Source organism: Triticum dicoccoides, chromosome 5B, assembly GCF_002162155.2.
Source record: "Triticum dicoccoides isolate Atlit2015 ecotype Zavitan chromosome 5B, WEW_v2.0, whole genome shotgun sequence".
NCBI lineage: Eukaryota > Viridiplantae > Streptophyta > Magnoliopsida > Poales > Poaceae > Triticum > Triticum dicoccoides.
The window spans coordinates 725,560,698-725,581,731 of NC_041389.1; the positions used below are offsets into that span (position 1 = coordinate 725,560,698).

At 48.0% G+C, this 21,034-nt stretch overlaps 2 protein-coding genes across 6 annotated transcripts; one reads left to right on the plus strand and one right to left on the minus strand.

Annotated features, from left to right (window-relative positions):
- Positions 1–11,651: 11,651 nt before the first annotated feature.
- Positions 11,652–15,360, plus strand: LOC119313061 (luc7-like protein 3). 4 transcript variants are annotated; one of them, XR_005151497.1, is made up of 7 exons: positions 11,652–12,031; positions 12,151–12,226; positions 12,317–12,517; positions 12,632–12,841; positions 12,941–13,301; positions 13,391–13,454; positions 15,190–15,360. XR_005151497.1 is itself a non-coding variant. In XM_037588883.1 (6 exons), exons 1-5 carry the CDS (start codon positions 11,820–11,822, stop codon positions 13,271–13,273), a joined length of 1,032 nt encoding a protein of 343 aa, XP_037444780.1. In that variant the 5' UTR covers positions 11,652–11,819; the 3' UTR covers positions 13,274–13,301; positions 15,190–15,360. The 4 variants fall into 4 exon arrangements, 3 of the variants coding, with proteins under 3 accessions (XP_037444780.1, XP_037444779.1, XP_037444778.1); XM_037588883.1 differs by lacking the exon at positions 13,391–13,454; XM_037588882.1 differs by lacking the exon at positions 15,190–15,360 and having other exon boundaries at positions 13,391–13,587.
- Positions 15,361–15,494: 134 nt separating this feature from the next.
- LOC119313060 (nucleolin-like) lies at positions 15,495–20,725 on the minus strand. 2 transcript variants are annotated; one of them, XM_037588880.1, is made up of 14 exons: positions 20,579–20,725; positions 20,341–20,448; positions 20,123–20,242; positions 19,086–20,032; positions 18,878–18,967; positions 18,553–18,795; positions 18,029–18,253; positions 17,821–17,932; positions 17,558–17,734; positions 17,298–17,482; positions 17,065–17,209; positions 16,847–16,974; positions 16,676–16,758; positions 16,264–16,587 (listed from the first exon to the last, which is right to left on the minus strand). In XM_037588880.1, the coding sequence occupies exons 1-13, from the start codon at positions 20,679–20,681 to the stop codon at positions 16,687–16,689; spliced, it is 2,655 nt and encodes an 884-aa protein (XP_037444777.1). In that variant the 5' UTR covers positions 20,682–20,725; the 3' UTR covers positions 16,264–16,587; positions 16,676–16,686. The 2 variants fall into 2 exon arrangements, with proteins under 2 accessions (XP_037444775.1, XP_037444777.1); XM_037588878.1 differs by having other exon boundaries at positions 15,495–16,758.
- Positions 20,726–21,034: the final 309 nt, after the last annotated feature.

The window sequence follows — 21,034 nt, forward strand, 5'->3', positions numbered from 1 at the left end:
ACGGCGACGAGGATCAAAAGGGCGCAATGAGGGATCGTTCCCTCGAAAAGCAATCAAAGCAGTGGCGTAAGCGCGGCACCAAATCCCACCTCGACAGAGACCCAGCCATAGAGCAGGGCGAACCAGCGGACGACGAACATGCCGTCGAGCAACCGTCCGAACAGGGCAACTTGGATAAACAAACCGAACAACCCGTCCTCGGCGAAGATAATAGTCCGGACGACCTCACGCCGGACAAGTTGCTTAAGCAGAAGAACCTCCACCAAAGGCTCGTCGCCACTGCGTGTAGCCTGAAAAAGCAGAAGCTGAAGCTCAAAACAGCGGAAGATGCACTCAGAATCAGATGGGGCAAAGTACTCAACACCGCACACAAGTACGGCGACAGTCACCAGACAAAGAGCTATCCGAAGCGAAAATTACTACTGGAATTTGATGAGGAGGCCTTAGAGCCCCCACAGTCAAAAAACAAGGAAGCCACCAGGTCGGATAGACGACCCCATGACCGCAATAGAGCAGCAAAGGGCGCCGCACTCAATCCGGCACGCGATCCGCACAAGGATTCGCATCAAAAATACGGCCCAACCAGATCTATCTACGGGCCAAGAAAGCAAGCTCTAGTAAGCAATGCAACGCAACAAATATCCGAACATCGCGCCACACCCAAATACAGGGGCGACACACATCCCCTATGTTTCACCGACGAGGTGCTAGACCATGAATTTCCAGCGGGATTCAAGCCCGTAAACATAGAGGCATACGACGGAACAACAAACCCTAGAGTCTGGATTGAGGATTATATCCTCCACATACACATGGCTAGAGGAGATGACCTCCGCGCCATAAAATACTTACCCCTCAAGCTCAAAGGGCCAGCCCGGCATTGGCTTAAAAGCCTTCCCGAAAACACCATAGGAAGTTGGGAAGAGCTCGAGGATGCTTTTCGGGCAAATTTTCAAGGGACCTATGTCCGACCTCCGGATGCAGACGATCTAAGTCATATAACTCAACAACCCGGAGAGTCGGCCCAGAAACTCTGGAACAGATTTCTTAATAAAAAGAATCAGATAGTCGACTGTCCGGACGCTGAAGCCATAGCAGCTTTCAAACATAGCGTTCGAGACGAATGGCTCGCCAGACACCTAGGCCAAGAAAAGCCAAGAACAATGGTCGCATTGACAAGCCTCATGACCCGCTTTTGCGCAGGAGAGGATAGCTGGTTGGCAAGAAGCAGCACCAGCGACCCAAGTACATCCGAAGTCAGAGATGGAAACAGGAAACCGCGCCGTAGCAAGGAACTGCGCCGGATCAAGGATAACAGCCCGAAGAGCACGACAGTCAATGCCGGATTCCAAAGCTCTCGGCAGAATCAGAAAAAGCCGCCCCCCAAAGATAATAGGGACGAGCTATCTAACCTCAACAAAATCTTGGACAAAATATGCCAAATCCACAGTACTCCCGGGATGCCTGCAAACCACACCCACAGAGATTGTTGGGTCTTCAAGCAATCCGGCAAACTCAACGCCGAACACAAGGGGCTCGGCATACCAAGCGAGGATGACGACGAACCCCACAAGCAGAGCACCGGAGAACAAAAGAAGTTCCCGCAAGAAGTCAAAACAGTAAATTCACTTCATGTGACAAAAGGGGAAAACAGAGTGGCGCCTATGGAGATACACGCCATACGGCCTGTCCCAGAGGAGTCCCGCCACTTGTTGTTACAACCAATCACCTTCGATCATCAGGATTACTCTAGAGGTATCTGGAACGCAAGCTGGACTGCCTTGGTCTTAGATCCGATAATTGACGGACTCCACTTTACACAAGTCTTAATGGACGGCGGCAGTGATCTAAACCTGCTATATTAGGACACAATCCGCAAAATGGGGATAAACCCAGCAATAATTCGCCATGGCAACACTTCCTTTCAAGGGGTCACGCCAGGCCCAGATACCCATTGTATGGGTTCCCTCTTGTTAGAAGTTATGTTCGGCTCCCCCGACAACTTCCGAAGCGAAAAGCTAACCTTCCACATCGCCCCATTCATAAGTAGCTATCAAGCACTACTGGGACGTGAAGCTTTCGCCCGCTTTAACGCAATACCGCATTATGCATCATTACACTCAAAATGCCCGGTCCACGAGGCATCATCTCATTAAAGAGAAATATCGAGCGTTCCTCGAGCGCGGTCGATGGTGCGGCTGCCTTGACAGCCGCACACTAAACCAGCTTTACTAGTTAGAGCACCTAAACAGGTCGTTCAAGACCCCGGACATGGCTCGACGAGTCCGGCGTAAACATACAAAGGCTTAATAGCCGCATACCCCTATACAAGGGGCTCCGCGCATTTACACCAAGAGACAATAAAGCTCAATTCTACCCATTTTCTGTATTATACTTTGTTTATTTTAACATAGATTTCTCGCATGATTGTTTTCAACTAAGTTCCTCTCTTCTACAGACGAACACCGTGCTACACCCGTCCAGGATACGGCACAACGGAGACACGGGAGCAGACGTGCAGTAGGGACCCGTTTCAAAGATTCTTTTCAGATTAAGACCCTGTGTAAACCTTTTTTACTGTCTCTTGTTGATAACATCCACCGGTTTTTGCTATAACCGAGGAGGAGGCTGGCGTCTTGGCATGTGGCCACGCCAGAATTTTGCGCGTACCTGGACACTAGGGGCTTCTTACCAATGGCTTTTGTTCAAGCCCGTTTTCATAAAGACCGAATACCTTAGGGAGTGTTCGGCGTCGCGAGTTTGGCCTTATATGCATCAGCTCCGAATCATGTCTTTGGTCAAATGTTGGGTTTGCCCGGCTCCTGTGTTTTGCTGCCTTATGTTCCGCTCTATCAGCTAGGGCGGCACCAGGAGAACTACTGTGATTGTGCCCTGGTTCGGCCAGGCGAGCACCTCAGTAGAGAAAGCCGAAAATTGACTGTCATGATATAGCGAGAGACTGGTCAACCACTCGATGGCTTGCCGGAATCTTTAGGATTCCTCCGCATTAACGAAGGGTCGTTTCCCGGTCAGGCACACACGCGCCCCGAATTCGGGCGAGCACGGTGCCCCTAGGGGCTATTCAGTAGCCCCACTATCAAACTCTTATGGCTAAGTGAAAGTGATAAAGCATTATAGTCCGGTTGCCTAGTTCGCTGCGCTATCACCTCCTTTATAGGATCAAGACGTTGGATCAAGTGTGAAAATGCGCCTTCTGTGAACACCCCCGCATTATATGCGTGGGGGTTGAAGCCAATGACTGCCATCTTTCGGTTTATATACACATATACATTAACGGTCGCACGGGAGGTATTCTAATTCTTGAAAGCACAAGTGTAAAAAGCTTTTATATTCCATCAAAACATTGTTTTACAATAGTACATGTTATTCGAACGTAACATCCTTCGAGCACTGCGTCTCTATTAAACGAGCGCCCTGCAGAACTTCCTCAAAATAGTGCTCGGCAGGTACTCGGCTTTCGTCCGAATCCTGGGATGCGACAGCACTGGCCTTCATCTCCGCCCAGTATGTCTTGACACGGGCAAGAGCCATCTGTGCACCCTCTATGCACGCTGACCTCTTCATTGCATCAATATGCGGCACCGCACCAAGGAACTTCTGCACCAAGCTAAAATAACTCTTCGGCTCGGGCCCTTTCGACCACAGATGACCCACGACATGCTTCATGGCGAGTCTGGATAACCTGTTCAGCTCCGCCCATGCGGCCAAACGATCGGATACCGAAAGTGGGCGCTCTGGGTTGTGGAACTGCGACCAAAAAAGTTCTTCCAATTCGTGGTCCTTTAGACCCCGGAAGTGTTCGGTCGCATCCGCGGCACTCGCCGCCAAATCCAGATAAGTGTTCGCCGCACTCCACTTCCGGTCCAACGGAGCATACTTAGGATCCCCGAACTTCATGTGCAGCATATAGGGCTTTCCAGCCGTGATATCTCCGGCCTGACGTAGCTCCTCCTTCATAGCTCTCATGGTAGAGCGAGTGTCCTTGGCCTCGGCAGTGACCTTTTCTAGGTCCTTCTGTGCCACCCTATCTTCTTTTTCAAGAAGCTTGCAACGGTCAGCAGCATTCTTCAATTTTACAGCCATCTCGGCCATATCCTTCTTGCTCTGGCAGTGAGCAACCTGTTCGGCTCTTAGCTCTTTAACCGCCTTTAAGACAGCCACATCGCTTTTCCTGGCTTGCTCCTTGGCTCGGGCAAGTTCCGCCCGAAGGTTCTCCATGGCAGCGGCACCATCTGCATTAAGCACACATGTTATAAGGTACGAGCATCAAGCTCTTCTTACCAGATGTCTTCGGAGACATTACATACCTTGTGCCTCGTCCAGCCGCTCATTGACAAGCGTGATGTCGGCATCTGCCATGTCAAGTTGCCGCTTTAGCTCGGCAAATTCATCAGTCCGGCTAGTCACCGAACACCTTGCCACCTACATAGGAAAGGCGACATATTATACCTTGGATTATGATCCTCTGCGCGGTGTCATTTTTGACAACACACAGAGTCTTAGGGGCTACTATCTATATAGGGCACATTTTATATATGCGGATCTGTCAAAAGGTACATCATTTCGCGTACCTCAAAACCTGTCAGTAAACTCCTGGCGGCCTCGTACAATCCGCTTTCCGCGGATGAAATCCTTCTAATCACCGTGTTCATCAACACACGGTGTTCTTCTAAGATAGACGCTCGCCCGAGCAGATCCTTCAGCTCCTCCGACCGTGCACCGGACGGTGCCGGACTCGTCCGAAGACCTTTTTCGAAGGCCGGATTCGGAGAAACCCTCCGAGACGACACCTCGGGGTCGCCCGCCTCACAAGACGGTACAGCTGGGGGAGGCGTTCCGCTCTCCATCATCTCCGGACGAAGATCCCCTAAAGATGAGCTCTTCTGAGAAGGTTGAGATCCGAACTGCAAGGTAAAATTTTGGTTATCTTCCTCAGAAATAAAACAGGGATGCCACTCATTTTAAAACCCCTCTCTTTACTTACGGCTCGGTGGAGAGCTGATCCCCTTGGGGGCGCAATGCGGCCGGAGCACCCTCCGGCGCCAGACCCTCTGACAAAGATTTGTTCCCCCGCTTTGAGGCCATCGCCTCCGGGTCTTCAGAGGTGGTCCTTTTCTTTCCCTGGTTAGGGGAATTCTCGATTCCTCCTTTCCTGACAGCCTCCTTCGCGGAGGTGGTAGCTTCTTGGTTCCCCTCTTCGCCTTCTTCCAAAGGCGCAATCTCCAGCATCCTGGTCAACATGGGATCCGGCGTGGTCTCAGGGAGGGGGGCCAGACACCTGATAAGCTTTGCTTTCGCTATCCACTCCTGTTCAAAGGATAGCTCTTTTAAGGGCAATTTTATGATAAACATACGGGTAGCGTGTCCGGGTACAGGGCTACTTACTTGAGTGTCTGGGCGATTGCAGCTCAGACCTACGTCCTCGGACGAGTCCGGACACATTGCTTGTGATCCGAAGAACAATTTATACATCTCCATGGGCGTCGTGCCCATAAAATGTTGGAGGACTCGCGGTCCTTCCGGATTAAATTCCCACAGGCGGAGGGGGCGACGTTTGCAGGGCAGCATGCGGCGAATCAGCATAACCTGCGCCACTACGGCCAAATTGATATCTCTTTCTAGGAGATCTCGAATGCGGCCCTGCAGCAAGGGCACGTCCTTGGACGGCCCCCAGTTAAGTCCTTTATTGACCCATGATGCTAGCCGTGGTGGGGGACCCGAGCGAAAAGCAGGTGGCGCCACCCATGTGGTGCCCCTGGGAGCTGTGATGTAAAACCACTCTCGTTGCCATAAGCCGAACTCCTCTTGAAAAGAGCCCTCGGGCCATGGAGCGTCGGCAATCTTGCTTATAATAGCACCTCCGCACTCAGCGTGCTGCCCCTCGATTATCTTCGGTTCTACCTTGAAGGTCTTAAGCCACAGTCCGAAGTGAGGAGTAATATGGAGGAAGGCCTCACACACGACAATGAACGATGAGATTTGGAGGATGGACTCCGGAGCTAAGTCGTGAAATTCCAGCCCATAATAAAACATGAGCCCCCTCACGAAGGGATCAATTGAGAAGCTTAGCCCCTGAAGGAAGTGAGATGCGAACACCATGCTCTCACCGGGCTGGGGAGTGGGAATAGCCTGCCCTTGAGCAGGCAGCCTATGCGAGATTTCACCGGTTAGATACCTGGCATCTCTCAGCTTTCGCACGTCTTCTTCCGTAACGGAGGAAGGCATCCACCGGCCTTGGAGGTTGGAGCCGGACATCATCGAAGGTCCGAAGCGCCTGAATCTGGAGCTTTGGGTGTTGGAACTCAAGGCGAGAGGCGGATTTGATTGGATTGAAAGAAAGGAGTCGAGCCTTGGTCTCTTTATAAAGAGGTTGAATACCGAGAGCCCTCCCCGTGACCGTTTGGGACTCACTTTCAATTAAGAAGTCATACCAATGGCACGGTTGGGTTACCCACGCCCGTATTGATGAGAATCCCGGAATAAGGGGACACGATCTCTGCTTTGACAAGACGTGCCAAGGAAACCGCCTCGCTAAACGCGCTGAGGTGGGACAGTAAAACGATTCAAATAAAAACTTCGCTATGGCATGATGTCACGCTACGAAATACGTCAGCAGATTAGATTTGTGCGAATATTATTCTCTCTACAGTGGTATGTGGAAATTATTTTGCAGAGCCGGACACTATCCTTGTGTTCAACATCTTCTATGAAGTATTCGGAGGAGGAACCTGCCTTGCAATGTCGAAGACAATTTGCATGCCGGACTCGTCATTGAAGCCTGGTTCAGGGGCTACTGAGGGAGTCCTGGATTAGGGGGTGTCCGGATGGCCGGACTATGACCTTTGGCCGGACTCCTGGACTATGAAGATACAAGATTGAAGACTTCATCCCGTGTCCAGATGGGAGTTTCCTTGGCGTGGAAGGCAAGCTTGGCGATACGGATATGTAGATCTCCTCCCATTGTAACCGACTTTGTGTAACCCTAGCCCTCTTCGGTGTCTATATAAACCGGAGGGTTTTAGTCCATAGGACAAACAACAATCATACCATAGGCTAGCTTCTAGGGTTTAGCCTCTCTGATCTCATGGTAGATCTACTCTTGTACTACCCATATCATCAATATTAATCAAGCAGGAGTAGGGTTTTACCTCCATCGAGAGGGCCCGAACCTGGGTAAAAACATCGTGTCCCTTGTCTCCTGTTACCATCCGCCTAGACGCACAGTTCGGGACCCCCTACCCGAGATTCACCGGTTTTAACACCGACAAAGAGGAAGGAGAACTTTGTATTGAGAATCAAAGAGAGGGAAGAAGCCATCTAGCTAATAACTATGGACCCGAAGGTCTGTGGTAAACTACTCACAACTCATCGGAGAGGCCTTGGTGGTGATGGAGAGGCCCTCCATGGTCGATTCCCCCTCCGGAGGAGTGCCGACGAAGGCTCCAAGATGGGATCTCGCGGATACAGAAGGTTGCGGCGGTGGAAATAGTTTTTCGTGGTGCTCCTGGATGTTTTTGGGGTACGTAGATATATATAGGCGAAGGAAGTCGGTCAGGGGAGCCACAAGGGGCCCACGAGGCAGGGGGTGCACCCACCCTTACTGGGCGCACCGGCCACCCTCGTGGCCTCCTCGGCTGCTTCTTGACGTCCACTCCAAGTCTCCTGGATTGCGTTTGTTCCAAAAAGATCGCTCCCGAAGGTTTCATTCCGTTTGGACTCCGTTTGATATTCCTTTCCTTCGATATATTGAAATAGGCAAAAAAAACAACAATTCGGGTTGGGCCTCCAGTTAGTAGGTTAGTCCCAAAAATGATATAAAAGTGTAAAGTAAAGCCTATAAACATCCAAAATAGGTAATATAATAGCATGGAGCAATCAAAAATTATAGATACGTTGGAGACGTATCTGGCTCCCCTTCGGTGGTTCTTGGCTCTAGTATTTTTATTTTATTGTAAAATAATTCTCTAAAAAGTTTTGTTCCATTTGGAGAACTTTTATTTCTGCACAAAAACAACACCATAGTAGTTCTGCTGAAAACAACGTCAGCCTTGGTTAGTTTCATTCAAATCGTGCAAATTAAAGTCCAAAACAAGAGCAAAAGCATTAGGAAAAGTAGATACGAGGGAGACGTATTAGGTACACACATTTTCCACCAAGCCATTCAATGCATTATCTCCTTCAAGAAAGGGCCTATCATAGGCTTTATGCATATCGACTTTGATTGTGCACAACCCTTCCTTTCCTTGTTTTTTCATTGTATGGAAACACTCGTAGGCCACTAAGGCATTGTCCATAATAATTCTCCTAGGAACGAAAGCAGTCCGGGCCAGACTAATAATTTATGGAAGAAAAGCCTTCAGATGAGTTGCCACCATCTTTGGAATAACCTTAAACACAACATTACACAAACTATGGGCCTAAACTGGGTAAACTTTTTCGGGGAATTAACTTTGGGAATCATCAGAATCACGTTATCACTCCATCCAGAAGGGATAGTAAAGTACTTAACGCTCGTAAGACCTCCTCGACCAAATCACCCCCAACATGGGCCATCTTGTTGGGGGTGGGTAACTACTAAGACCTCTCCTATTTTCTCACCAAGAGTCCTTATACCATCACCTCTGTTTTTAGTTAAAACATGAGACCTCGTACCTAGACCCAAATGGCCATGACGCCGTGGTCCACGTTCGCTGGATTTCCCCTTCCGTCGAAGGAGGCGAAGAAGACACCATCCCGCTTGAAATGCCAAGGTTGTGCCTTCAGCACAAAACTCATAATTGCTCTCGACAGAGAAGTTCGGGATGAATCTTCCGTCAATGTTGTCCACCTCCTGGATGGTGAGCATTCCCTACATCCACCATGCCGCTATTCAGAGCTCTTGTACGATGATCTTGGGATGAACTTTGAAAGGCGATAGAAGCCTCCCCACCACCAGGCTATTGTTGATGGCCTTGCGGGTCGCATTCGTGTTGATGACAAGTGGTTGGACATCACCACGGGGCCGACGACCAGAGGCCTTTTCCTTACCCAATAGCGGAGGTGGAGCCATAGGAGCACCCCTCCAAAGTTAGTTGCTGGCCAGTTCATCCCCGCCGCCTGAGATGAACCTCCCACTACCGACTCCCCTTCCCCCCTCTATCCCTCCTCCTAGCACCCACATCCATGGTAGAAGGAGGACTGGTCATGAGGAGAATACCCAAAGAATAGGAAGGACACGAGTCTCTGCTGGCCATAGAGTGGATAGAACCCACGGCCTGAGCAGAGAAATAGGCCAGCCTTACCCCCAAATTCCTCCATGATATCCTTAGTTTACTAATGAATTTTCAACCCCCCATCAATGGCATTAATCTCCAAATTGGGCAGTTTCCCCTATCCCATGGCGCAACAATTGATAGATCCCCTTTCCTTCATGGCTCCCCGAATCTTCAAAAATTCCTCCTCTCCTGAACAATCAATTTGATCCCTATTACCCCACACTCGACCCCCCTTATCCTCTCTCCAATCAACTAATTTGTTTTCCAAATTCCTCTCCACTAACTCCCTAGCTCTCCATTTCATCCGCTATACGCACCTACTCTGGTCTTGGGAAGAACCAATGATGCTCGACGCTCTCTCCCCCCTCTCTCTCAAACACCTCCACTCTTAGTACCCTAAGAGACCCATTCCTCTCCCTGCCTTCGACTGAATCCAGGGATTTGCCAGGGCCGGCCCCATCGCCGCCATAACTCAGTACAACTCAACAATGCCGCCAGATCGCCACAATATATCGTAGAGCCCAAGTTTTTTTTTTTGCAAAATCCCCCAATTTCTCCTCTACACATGCTCTCACGACAACAACTTCATGCATATTGCATTGTCCCATTCCTAAATGTTCATGTGCATGTAATACTTCATTAAAATCTCGAATTACAACCCAAGGAAGATTGCTTGAACCAGCGATGTTGCGTAACATGTCCCATGTCTTGTGCCTTTCCTGCACTTGTGCTTTTCCATAAACAAAAGTAATTCTAGCTGGTACTGCACCTAGATCACCGACCACTACATCAATGTGATACTAGGAGTAACCAATAATTTCCAACTTTATTGAATCATTCCAAAAAAATACCAAGACCTCCGCTTACAACCATACTACTAACAGCATAACTTTTATTAAAACCTAATGGTGGCGCCAAATTTTCAATTTGTGATCCATCAATCTCTGTCTCCAAAATCAAAGCGTCGTCAGGGCAAAATTGCTTCGTAATTTCACAAAACATATGAGTTTTCGTGTGCTTGCCAGCCCCATGATAGTTCCATACAACGAGACTCATTGTGCCTGATGCTACTCCTCTTGGGAGCCCGCTGATCGTGCATCATTTTGCTTACTGTTATGGCTTCCACTACCTTCTCTGAATTGTTGTCGATCTTATCTCTTTTTGGATCTTGTTTCGGTGGTGGGCTAGGGTTCAGCGCCGACAGTCATAACGCCAAAGTCGCCTTGCCTTGAGTGCCAGTAATAAGTGTTGAATTGTCCGCTGAAACAAGGTGCATCGAGGGAGCCATAATATCTTCATATGTTCGCATCATGTCAGACCAACATCATTCATTGGATCTTCCTCCTCCTCAGAGTACTCATTCTCCTAGCCATCTCTTCCCGCACCCGATGCATAGAAGGATCTCCCCTACATCCATCACAACTACTACCAGTTGCACCACCACCCCAATATCCCCTTCTTGCAGGCATTGAGCCGCGCCGCGTGTTCCAAGTACCACACATAATTTTGTATATCAAAGTCGGTCGGGGGGGAGGGGGGCTACAAACCTGGCACCAGTCCAACAACCTCAAACTTGACTGCTAAAATCTCTCTTTTTACCACCCCTGGCGAGAGAGGTGGTTTTTGTTTACGTACATCCCAAATCAAATGAAGTAGTTTCATATGCGACATACTTCCCAATCTTCCAAGCAAGATAGTTGATCATCACATCACCAAGGGGTTGGTTGGGGCCGATCTGTATTTTACCACCCCTGTCTGTATGAAGCCGAACGAGAATCATACGCCACAAATCCTCTTCTGCCAGGGGTTGTCCCTCCTCAAAAACCACATCATCAAGGTCCTTCTGATTATGGTCAAGGTCATGCATGATAGGATCGAGCTCTTGCTTCTCGGACATCCCGGATGAAGATCCTTGATCCCTAGTCGCCATGAGGTTGGTTGGGCCGATCTGATCTGAGAACACATACGAAAAAAGGTCTCACCTCCCCAACACACTGATGCCGTTTGCCATGGCCAGGAAGTGGTAGCAGGCCACCCCTTGTCAGCTCGAGCGAGACGATAGACGAGGGTCACAGGAGAAGGGGGAGAAAGGCTGAACATCGATGTGTCGGGGAGAGAAGAGAAACCCAAACAAAACAGAAAACTAAATTAAACACGAAAACTTCAACCGCCCCATAATGTAAGAACGTTTTTGACACTACTAGTCGGAATAACAAGTTGGGTTCCCGGCAAAGAAAAGAAAAAAGGGACTTGGGGGGATTGGAAATTCATAGAGAGAGATTTGGAAGTGGGAGAGAAAGGGCCCAACCCAACCCAAATATCCATCCATCCATCTGATCTGATCCCTCCTCCTCCATCTGCACCGCAAAACTCTCTCTTTTATTTATTTTATTTTCTCCTCTCGCTCAACTGGTCCGCCTCCATCGCCGCCGCCTGCTGATCTCTCCCTAGGGTTAGGGTTTGCGGCCGGAGCGGAGACCCGATTGGATTGGATTGGATTGAAGCGGCCGGCGCAGCGTGGTGGAATCGAATCGAAAAGATTCGATGGACGCGCAGCGTGCTCTGCTGGACGCGCTGATGGGGTCGTCGCGGGACCTGACGGAGGAGGAGAAGAAGGAGCACCGTGAGGTGGCGTGGGACGACCCCGACGTGTGCGCCCCCTACATGGCCCGCTTCTGCCCCCACGACCTCTTCATCAACACCAAGAGCAACCTCGGAGTATGCCCAAAGATCCACGACCCGGCCCTAAAGCAAAGGTTCCTTCTTTCTTTCTTTCTTTCTTTCCCAGATTTCGATTTCTTCCGATTTCTTTCGATTCATCTTCATCCTCCCGCTAACCAAATCCTAATCCTAACCAAATCGATGATGTATGCAGCTTCGAGTCCTCCCCCCGCTACGCCGCCGCCCTCCCCAAATTTGAGGCCGACCTCGCCCACCGCTGCGAGAGGCTGGTATAGATTTGCATCCACACTGAATTGGTGCTATTTTGGTTGAATTGTCCAGATTTTAACATTTTCTTTCTGCTGCTGCTGCTGCTGCAGGTCCAGGACCTGGATAAGAAGATCAGGCGCGGCGGCGACAGGCTGGCTCAGGACGTCGTCGAGCTGTCGCCCCCTGCTGCCCACGCCGAAAAGGTCGAGCAGCTCTCCATCCTCGAAGAGAAGATCAAGAAGCTGCTCGAGCAGATTGAGCAGCTCGGCGACACCGGCAAGATCGACGAGGCCACCGCCCTCATGAGGAAGGTAGACTCCTTTTTGTGTTTACTAATTTTATTAGGGTCTGTTTAGAGGATTATTAATAGCCATTGGCGATAATTACATGATGCCCCAACCAAAGTTTCTGTTCCTGGCTTGCAGGTGGACATTCTCAACCTCGAGAAGTCGGCTCTCACCCACCAGATTGAGACCAAGCTCTCCATGGTCCCGCAAGAGAAGAAGATGGAGCTCTGCGAGCAGTGCGGCTCCTTTCTCGTCACCAACGACGTCCTTGAGAGGACGCAGTCCCATGTCACTGGCAAGCAGCACATTGGTTATGGTCTGGTCAGGGAATTCCTCGCAGAATACAAGGTCAGTTGTAACTAGTTGTCGTGCTACACGAGAACAATGTTCCTTTTTTTTTGGCTTCATCACACACACCCAAGTTCTGACGATAGTTTGCTTTTTCAGGCTGCGAAAGAAGCGGAGAAGCTTGCAAGGGAGAAGGAAGCAGAGGAGCGTCAGAACCGGGAGAGAGGATACCATAACAGAGGCCACCGCGACGACTATAGGGAGAGATCCAGGGAGCACGACCGTGACCGCTACTATGAGCGGAGCCGTGACAGAGAGAGGCCCTATGAGCAGGGAGGTAGAGGGTCGGACTATAGAGGCGGTTCCTATAACAGCCGGAGGGATTCTGAAAGGGCGAGGCCCAGAGACAGGAACGGTGGTGATTTTTCAAGAAGAGGAGACCCGGGGAGGATGAGGAGCAGGTCCCGGTCTCCGGGCAGGCATGGTTATTAATCATTTCAAGTTATATGAGACTCGTGAGGTAGACCATTATGCTCCTTTGTTTATTCATTCAGTCGCAATGTCTGGGTGTTGTCATGATTAAATTTAAACCTTACTCTGCTCTAGCAGCTCTTTGTTGAAACCATACCTATGGTCTTCCTTTTATTATAGAGAGGATAAAAAACAGAGGAAGGTACCATCTGTTCTTGGCAATATTTCTGTGTTTATTACATCTCACGTGCACTCTCAGATTGTGTTTTCCAGTATAGGAACTGAAAAAAATGTTGTTTGATATGATAGAGCTGAAAGCCGTATCATCCTAGGCAGGTATTCCGTAACCTCTGTCTTACATGTTAAAATGATTGATTGATGACATACAAGGTTTGGTTAGGACCTGGAAGAAACAGTAGACGTCTTATACATGTTAAATTGATTGATGATATATACAAGGTTGGGTCGGACCGGACCTGGAAGAAACAGTAGGAAGGTAACCCGTAATCTCCGTCTTATACATGTTAAAATGATTGATGGTATATATACAAGGTTGGGTCGGACCGGACCTGGAAGAAACGGTAGGAAGGTAACCCGTAACCTCTATCTTGCATGTTGAATAGATTGGGTAGGACATTGGAGATACAGCTAACATTACAGGATATTTGGTTTCTGAATGCCCAGTCTTGTACCACATTTAATTTGCAGTGCCAGTACATATTTTGTGTGTACTGCGCCAGACATTTCTTGATATAGATTTTAAGAAATGACGTTGACTAGTATCTGCATTAGTAGGTGTATCATTCAATCGTTAAACACGAGGATGGTATTTCTTTCAGTCTAGGAACTGGAAAATTGTTGTGCGATAGAGCTGAAAGTCTTGAGATGATGATAGCACTATCATCCTAGGCAGCAGGTATTCCGTAACCTCTGTCTGTCTGTCTTACATGTTAAAATGATGTACGCTGGACCTGGAAGATACAGTAGGCAGGTAACCCGTAATCTCTGTCTTGCATGCTAAATTGATGACGTATAGAAGGTTGGGTGGAATGTGGAAAATTCAGGTAACATTATAGGAGAGCGGTTTCTGAATGCCTAGTCTTGTACAAGATTTAATTTGCACTGCCTGTACAGATTTTGTGTAGTGCGCCAGGCATTTCTTCTTGACAGATTTTAAGAAATTACATTGACTAGTATCTGCAGTAGGTTTGTCAACACGAGGATTGTTAGGTGTCTATCGCACAAGGTTGGGCAGGACCTGGAAGAAACGTAACCTCTGTCTTGCATGTTAAACTGATGATATATGCAAGGTTCATTTAGGACATGTGAAATTCAGGTTAACATTATAGGATATGGGTTTCTGAACGCCCAGTCTTGTACACCACCATTTAATTTGCACTGCCAGTAGAGATTTTGTGTGTAGTGCGCCAGGCATTTCTTGTCGACAGATTTTAAGAAATGACATTGACCAGTACCTGCAGTAGGTGTATGGTTCAATCGATAAAACACGAGGATGGTCGACATTGGGATTTCTTTCAGTCTAGGAACTGAAAAATTGTTGTATGATAGAGGTGAAAGTCTTGAGATGATACTGATAGCAATATCCACTATCATCCTAGGCAGTGCAGTGCAGGTAACCCGTAACCTCTGTCTGTCTTGCATGTTTAATTGAAATTGACAAGATACATACATGGCTGGCTGGGTAGGGAACCTGGAAGAATTAGCCGCAGGTGATTTTTTTCGTTTTGGGCAGAAGAAGAGGTAACAATAATATAGGGGGCATCCGTTTTTGGATGCCCAGCCAATTTGCATGGCCAATACAATGCACATCTTGTGTGTTTCTTCTTGTTGTTTATCAAGAGACGAGCATGGTCTTATCTTGTTTTGTGATATATGATGGTCATTAGTATTCATCATCAATCAATCTTTACATACAGGATTGGATCGTCAACTTGGGTACATGAACCAGAAGAATTCGAGCGAGTGTTGTTGACAGAGATGAATGCTAGATTTCAATCAATTACAGAATCACCCTTTTGGTTCATCACTTGTTGAATTTGAGCATGTAAAAATCATCACTTGTTTGAGACTCGAAACGTTTTGGAGTATGTTCAAGTTGTATTTTCTCGCAAATGCAGGCGAAACAAACCCATTTTGCACTTGTTTCTACCACACGAGACAAACCCATTTTGTTCCAACCATCAGTAACAACGAATAACCCGTCCCGCCCCGGGTGTGAAACGAAAAAAATTTCATACCTGACTTATTCGCACCAAGAATTACAATTATCATCACATTCAAAACTTCTGTGCATGGAATTGAAAAAACAAAAAGAACATCTGGGAATGTACATCAAAACACAAGAGTGGTCAAATGTCCATGAAAACACAAGATGAGAAGACAAGAATCCTTCTTCAGATGATGCTATGCATACACCAAGAATGCCTGCCTTCATCGCCCCAAGAATAAGAACGCAGCAAACCAAACCTCTAGATGAGCATGCTTTTCTTACCTGCCTCAGCAGACTTCTTCTAGTGTGCTCCACTAATTTTCGCTTAAAGCTACTACGTTAGCAAATTACCAAGACAAGAAGGAAGAGCTACAAGTGTTAAAAGAAACCCACAGGACAGACAACTTGTATATAACATAAGGGAAACACAAAAGCCTAAACGGTTCCATCGAATCGAATCTTCCTTAAACCCAAAATCCAACTCATAATTGACTGACTATAAACCAGAACCAATCTCATAACACCAAAGTAACTTCCTGTTCCATGCTCAAATGCCGTCATCATGTCCCCCAAAGAGCACCTCAACAAATTTAGACCAACTGCTAAAATAGCCAATGAACCTCCAGAAAAGAGTCTACTTGACCAACTCCAACAATTCTGACACCGTAAACTGCATGATCCACTATATAATCACAACATTTACACCAAATATCCCCAAGACAAGAATCAAATATCTTACCAAACAACAGTCTCATATCCCCATTTGACCTCAAGACCAACATCAACAATCTCAGGCAAAGCCACATAAACTGTCTAAAATCCATAATCCACAGTGTTATCTAATCAAATACAGAGAGGTCGGTCCATGTCACTCATGCCTCTAGTTCTATAACATCATCCACCAATATCCTCACAACACATTCATCACCCCAAACATGTCCTTTAACAAGGAAAATTAATTATTGCTCCCCAACAACGGTAATTATCATCTCAAGATAACTAACAACCAACCGACCTGTGAGTACTAGTAGCTAATAAGCGGCATAATGTTTCTCACTAGTCATACCAAACACAAACACTAGTGTAACGCGGCACCACCTGAAGTCTGCATGTAAACCCATGTTAGTGCCCCACGATGCAAATATCAAACAGGACCAGTAACACGAAGTCACACCAGGTGACAAGAGACATACTGTGATACCACCTAGTGGTGGTAATAACCGCCTCCAGAATGCCCGCCTCTTTGGTGTGGTCGGAATGCACCCCTACCATATTGCTGCATTACATGGTAGAGAAAAGCAAAAGCCAGAAAATTAGACAAATAGATAAGAGGGATAACCAAGTCACAAAGGTATTATACTTACAGCTGGGGCATGGGCATGGGCATGGGCAGGGGGCGGGGCATGGGCATGGGCGGGGGGCGGGGCATGACCAGGACCAGAACCAGGGCCATAGTGATCACGTGAATAACCACCCCTCGTCCCAAAAGAGTCTGCAATTGCAAATATACAATGAGAAACTATCACAAAATAAGATCAAAGGGGCAGAGCAAAATGGTTAGGTTACAACATAGGATTACAACCTCTGTGGCGGTCACCTCCAGGAAATGGTGGCTGGTCATAATGACCAAAACGGTTCCCTCCAGGAAATGGTGGCTGCTCGTAATGGTCAAAGCGAGGGCGCACACGAGGAGGACCATGCTCAAAGTATCCAGGAGGGCCGGGTTCCTATCATATAAATAAAAAGTAAGTTCAGTGCAGATGGCACAGAGAATTACTTAGCACTTAACATAGCAATACAAATATTGTAACAAACCATGTGAGAATATGGCCTCTTAGCACTATGCCGAACATCTTCATAGAGATATGGGTTTTCACCAAAGGGTCTACCAAAATCACCCTCAGGCTCAAATGTTGGCCCTCTAGGTGGATGATGATACCCTCTCCCCTGCCCTCTATCAAAGAAATCATGCCTTCCTGAGGAAGGTTCCCATCTCCCCCCTGCGAACATTAGTCGGCAGTGTAAAAAAGCGCTCAAAAGGTTGAAGGAGTAAATTTGTGTTTTTGAAAGCCCACCTCGAAAGGCAGGAGGAGCCTGCCTGGCTCGGAAATCAGAGGGCGAAGCTTCAAAACTGTTGTTACTGTATGCAGAATTAAATCTCGCACCACGACCAGGAGTGTGATTATTGAAACCCCTATCACCATGGAAACCTTCCCGGCGAGGGGCAGCTCTGTCCCTATTAAAACCTCTACCTGCACAGCCATAAAAGTCAACAAACAAATCCTCATATAACAACACAAGCATTCGTGGAAGTTGGGGAGGGGGCACAATTACTTACCAGGCCTGTTAAAACCAGATCCAGGATGTCCAATTCGAAACCCGCCACTCATTTCACCTTTCACAGCCTGACTTTTAGGTAAAGGGTTTGAAAGTCTAACCCTTACTTTTAGCTAAGTTAAAAACACCAAAATTATCACTTATAAGCATCAACACAAGGACATGTGAAAACAAAGACGGTACGGTACCATTCCAAACCAGAAAAATACCTTTGCTTTTCCATCATCACCCAGCTCGGTGTTGTTGGTGGCTTCAATACAAGCAAGAGCCTCCTCATGGGTTGAGAAGTTGACAAATCCAAAATCGTTTCTTTTAGCACTAGACATATTGCGAGCAAGCACAACTCGTTCTATCACACCATAAGCTCTGAATCGGTTTTTAACACGTTCTTCATCCCAGTATGGTGGAAGTCCATCAATAAAAACTGATTTGACCTGCAGCATGAAAAAGTAGTCAACGACATGACAAATCATATACTTGCGATGGTTGGACATGAAAGAGAAACAATTAACAAGCAGCTAATTATGAGCATCGTTGTAAATCATAACTCTTGGATAAACTACAAATAACTAACCAATAGGTAGTATTGAGACCAATATTGCAAGTACAATGACATCTTTCTATACTTGTCACTTAATTCACCTAACCAATAGGGATAAAAATTGAAGGCAGCTTGCTTATACAACAATCCTGTGTATATACAGAACGGAAGCATGGTAAGGTCGTTACGCACCTGAGCCATAACTTCTGCATCTGCTTCTTTTATTGGCTCTGCAAAGGCAACTTTTGCAGTTCTCTCAGGGTGACCAAATAGAGCATCTGGTTGCTGCAGCCTTTTGAATGCAAGCATCGCATCCGCGTGGCAAGAGAACTCGAGAAATGCAAAACCACGGCTCTGGCCTTCGTTTTGAGTATCAGGAACAAGAGTTAAACTTTGAACTCCTTCTACCCCATAGTCAAGCAGCCTCTTCTTAATCTGAAAAACAAAGGCGCAAAATCAGCAAATTACTTATTAACAGGCTCATCATGGTTGCGCATATTATTTCAGGAAAACATACAGCTTCCTTTGTCCATGTATTGCAAATATTGCCCAAGAAGAGTGTATCGTTGTCCTCGCTAGCAGCAACACCACAACGTTTGCCATGTATCTGCAGCAAAAGAAATTAAATAAATAAATAAGTAAACAATCGGATATCGCATCACAGAACAGTGTGGCTTAACATTTTTTTTCAAAGTGAGAATGTCAGGGGAGCTGAGGTATATTACCATAGGATTCTTCACCTCAGCAAGCGCCCGAGCCACCTGCTGTTTGTTTGCAAACCTGACGAACGCAAACCCCTTGTTCTTGTTGGTGGAGGGATCCTTGTGGAGACGGACCTCCACAACATCACCGACCTGCGCAAACACCTTCCTGATATCCTCCTCGACGGCTTCACGGTCCAGCCCTCCCACAAAGATCTCTAGCTCCTTTTTGCGCTGCCTGTTCTTGGCCATGTCTGACATAACCTTGCGCTCGTCCTCTTGCTGTTTGATCTCACCTGCAGCCTGCACGTCCTCCTCCATCGCCCTAGCACGGTGCTCTTCCTGTTTGCTCTCAGCTGCAGCCTGCCCGTCGTCGTCCTCCGTGGCCCTAGCAGCAGGGTCATCTCCTTGTTTGTCCTCAGTTGCGGCCTGCCCGTCACCCACAGAGACAGAGTCCTCGAAAATGACCTCTTCGGGATCCTCCTCCTCCTCCTCTTCCCGCTCAGCATCCATTTCTCCCTGGTGGAGTGGGTGAGCTTGGGTGCCTTGCTTATTTTCTGCATCATCATGAGTTGCAGCAAGCATTTGTTCCTCCTGGTGGAGTTGGTGAGCTTGACTGTCTTGCTTATTTTGTGCATCATCAGTTGCAGCAACATCACCCTTTACGACTAGATCATCATCATCATCATCATCATCATCATCATCATCATCGGGTTTTCCACCCTCCGGCTCTATCACCTGTGCTGCCTTGTTCTGTAGCGTTTGCTTGTCTGCCTCTTGTTCTTCTTGTGGAGGGGCTGCTGCTTCTTCTTCCTGTACGGACAAGAACATATCATGAGGCTCTCCAGCCTCCACCTCCATTTTCTCCTGCTGCTCGTCAATATTGGTGGCAGCAGAGGGAGAGGGCTCATGGGGTTTGTGGTGGACGGCTGTGATTGAGCTTGGCTCCTCCTTGATCTGATGGGTTGAGCCTGGCATCATATATGACATTCCATTCCATTCCATTAGAATAGATAGAAGCAACATCTCATATATAGAGTTAGAGTAGGTAGTGTAGTTACTAGTAGTATATATGTGTGGCGAGGAGGAGGCGCCTCCTTGTTGTTGATGCTGAGGGGATGCGTCCGGCGAGTCGGAGATCTCAATCGTCTCCCGCCCGGCAAAAGCAGAGGCAGAGGCATCTGGCAACAAGAAGAAGAGGAGACGGGCAGTAATAACAACAAGGAAAGTCGAAAACTTTTTTATTTTTTAGATAGGGCGGAGGAACAAGGGCAAGTACCTTGGGTGTGGGTGAGCTGCTCCTGCTCTTCCTGCCCCTTGTCCTTGTCCTGCTCCTGCTCTTGCTCTTGGTGGTGGGCGGCGTCGGGGGCCTCCTCCGGCGCGGGTTCTGCGCAAGCAAAGGAAGGGGATTTGGTTGGTTGGTTGGTTAGACACCTGCAAGAGAGCGCGCGTCCTCTCTTGAAGATGGTGGGGGAAAGAAAGAAAGAAAGAAAGAAAGAAAGAAAGGAAGGAAGCACCTGCGGCTGGAGGCGGGGTCTTGGCCGCGCGTCCTCGCCCGCGGCCGCGGCCGCGTCCCCGGGCCCGTCCTCGTCCTCGCCCGCGACCGGCCGCCGGCGCCATGCCTTTGCTTTGCTTGCTGATGAAGGAGTGGAGTTGGGGGTTAGGGTTGGGGACGGGACAGATTATATTAGATTGCCACAAAATACACATACCATCGATTAGATTGCGAGGCATTAATTGTTGAAAAGTCCTTGTGATGGATACACTTTCGAGGCGTTTTTTTTTACTTTTTTTTTCTCCACCCTTTTGGCATCTATCGAGTAGGAAGAGCAGTTCTCCAGCATAAAAGTTGGCTGGGTGGCCCGTTGAGCCCACCGGATATGAGCGAGGCAGCTCGCTGCTCCACCTCCATCGCCTAGCCCGACGGAGCAAGTTGCTGCTCCAAGTCAACGCGTGGTTCAGCAACTCGCCGC